This window comes from Contarinia nasturtii, unplaced genomic scaffold (assembly GCF_009176525.2).
Source record: "Contarinia nasturtii isolate CC-2019 unplaced genomic scaffold, AAFC_CNas_1.1 Cnas_scaffold_4677, whole genome shotgun sequence".
Classification (NCBI taxonomy): Eukaryota; Metazoa; Arthropoda; class Insecta; order Diptera; family Cecidomyiidae; genus Contarinia; species Contarinia nasturtii.
The window spans coordinates 1-935 of NW_022201963.1; the positions used below are offsets into that span (position 1 = coordinate 1).

The 935-nt window shown below is 31.9% G+C and overlaps 1 protein-coding gene across 1 annotated transcript in view; it reads left to right on the forward strand.

Moving 5' to 3' along the window:
* Window positions 1–51: 51 nt before the first annotated feature.
* LOC116351105 overlaps window positions 52–935 on the forward strand; it is a 3,218-nt gene continuing 2,334 nt past the window's right edge. The window contains exons 1-5 of the mRNA XM_031783163.1: window positions 52–187; window positions 249–405; window positions 495–557; window positions 625–690; window positions 788–853. Coding sequence (XP_031639023.1) covers window positions 146–187; window positions 249–405; window positions 495–557; window positions 625–690; window positions 788–853 — 394 coding nt within the window. The 5' untranslated portion in view covers window positions 52–145. The remainder of the gene's footprint in view (window positions 188–248; window positions 406–494; window positions 558–624; window positions 691–787; window positions 854–935) is intronic.

Below are 935 nucleotides of genomic sequence, written 5' to 3' on the forward strand. Positions count from 1 at the left end.
TAATTTTTTTGGAAAAACACATGTTGTTTTTCAACTTCATAACATCATCATCAACTATTTAAAATAAAATGAAAAACTCAACCAAAAAGTATATAAACTGAGTATTTTTCAAAGACAATTTAGTAAGGTATTGTTAGTGATAAAGATGATTCGTTCAATTGTATATTTTGGGCTACTTTTGGCATTGGTAATTAATAGTGTGGAATTGATGAAAAGAGAAATATGTTCAGTTTTCTTTATTTTTACAGGTCCTGATGATGGTGAATAAAGCAGAAGGAAGTGGAAGACCTCGACGAATTAGGACTGGACGCAATCGTAACGTCGATGATGATAATGAAAGTAGCCAATATAGCGGTGCGTACACAACTGGCACTTTTGCGCGAACGGCTCGAAATCGTGGCTATGGTAATTATGAGAAGAAAAAACTGTGTGTTTTTTCTGACAAAAAAAGTGAAAAGTAAAGACCACGTTTTTTTCTATTTCGGACAATGTAGATGTTTCAAATCTCGTTGGCGATCTCGGAAATATTCACCTTGATACTCCATCTGGACCAACAAGTAAGTAGTCTGAGAAAATAAATTTCGAATCCAGAATTTATCATTTTCTTCATGTTAATATGTTAAGGTGGATATGGTCAAGGATATGGATATGGTCAAGAAGCTTCTCATGGCTATGTTGCTTCTCATGCAGGTTTTGATCTTTTTAATATTAATATTTTTTGCATCGCACTTAGTAATTTCGAACTAGAAAAAAATTATCTTCATTTTTTTCATGGTAATATGTAAAGATGGAGTTAGTCAAGGATATGGATATGATCAAGAAGCTTTTCATGATTCTGGTTCTTCTCATGCAGGTTTTGATCCTTTTAATATTAATGATTTTGGTACTAGACTTTCAAAATTACTGAAAAAATTATCTTCATTTTTTAATGGTAA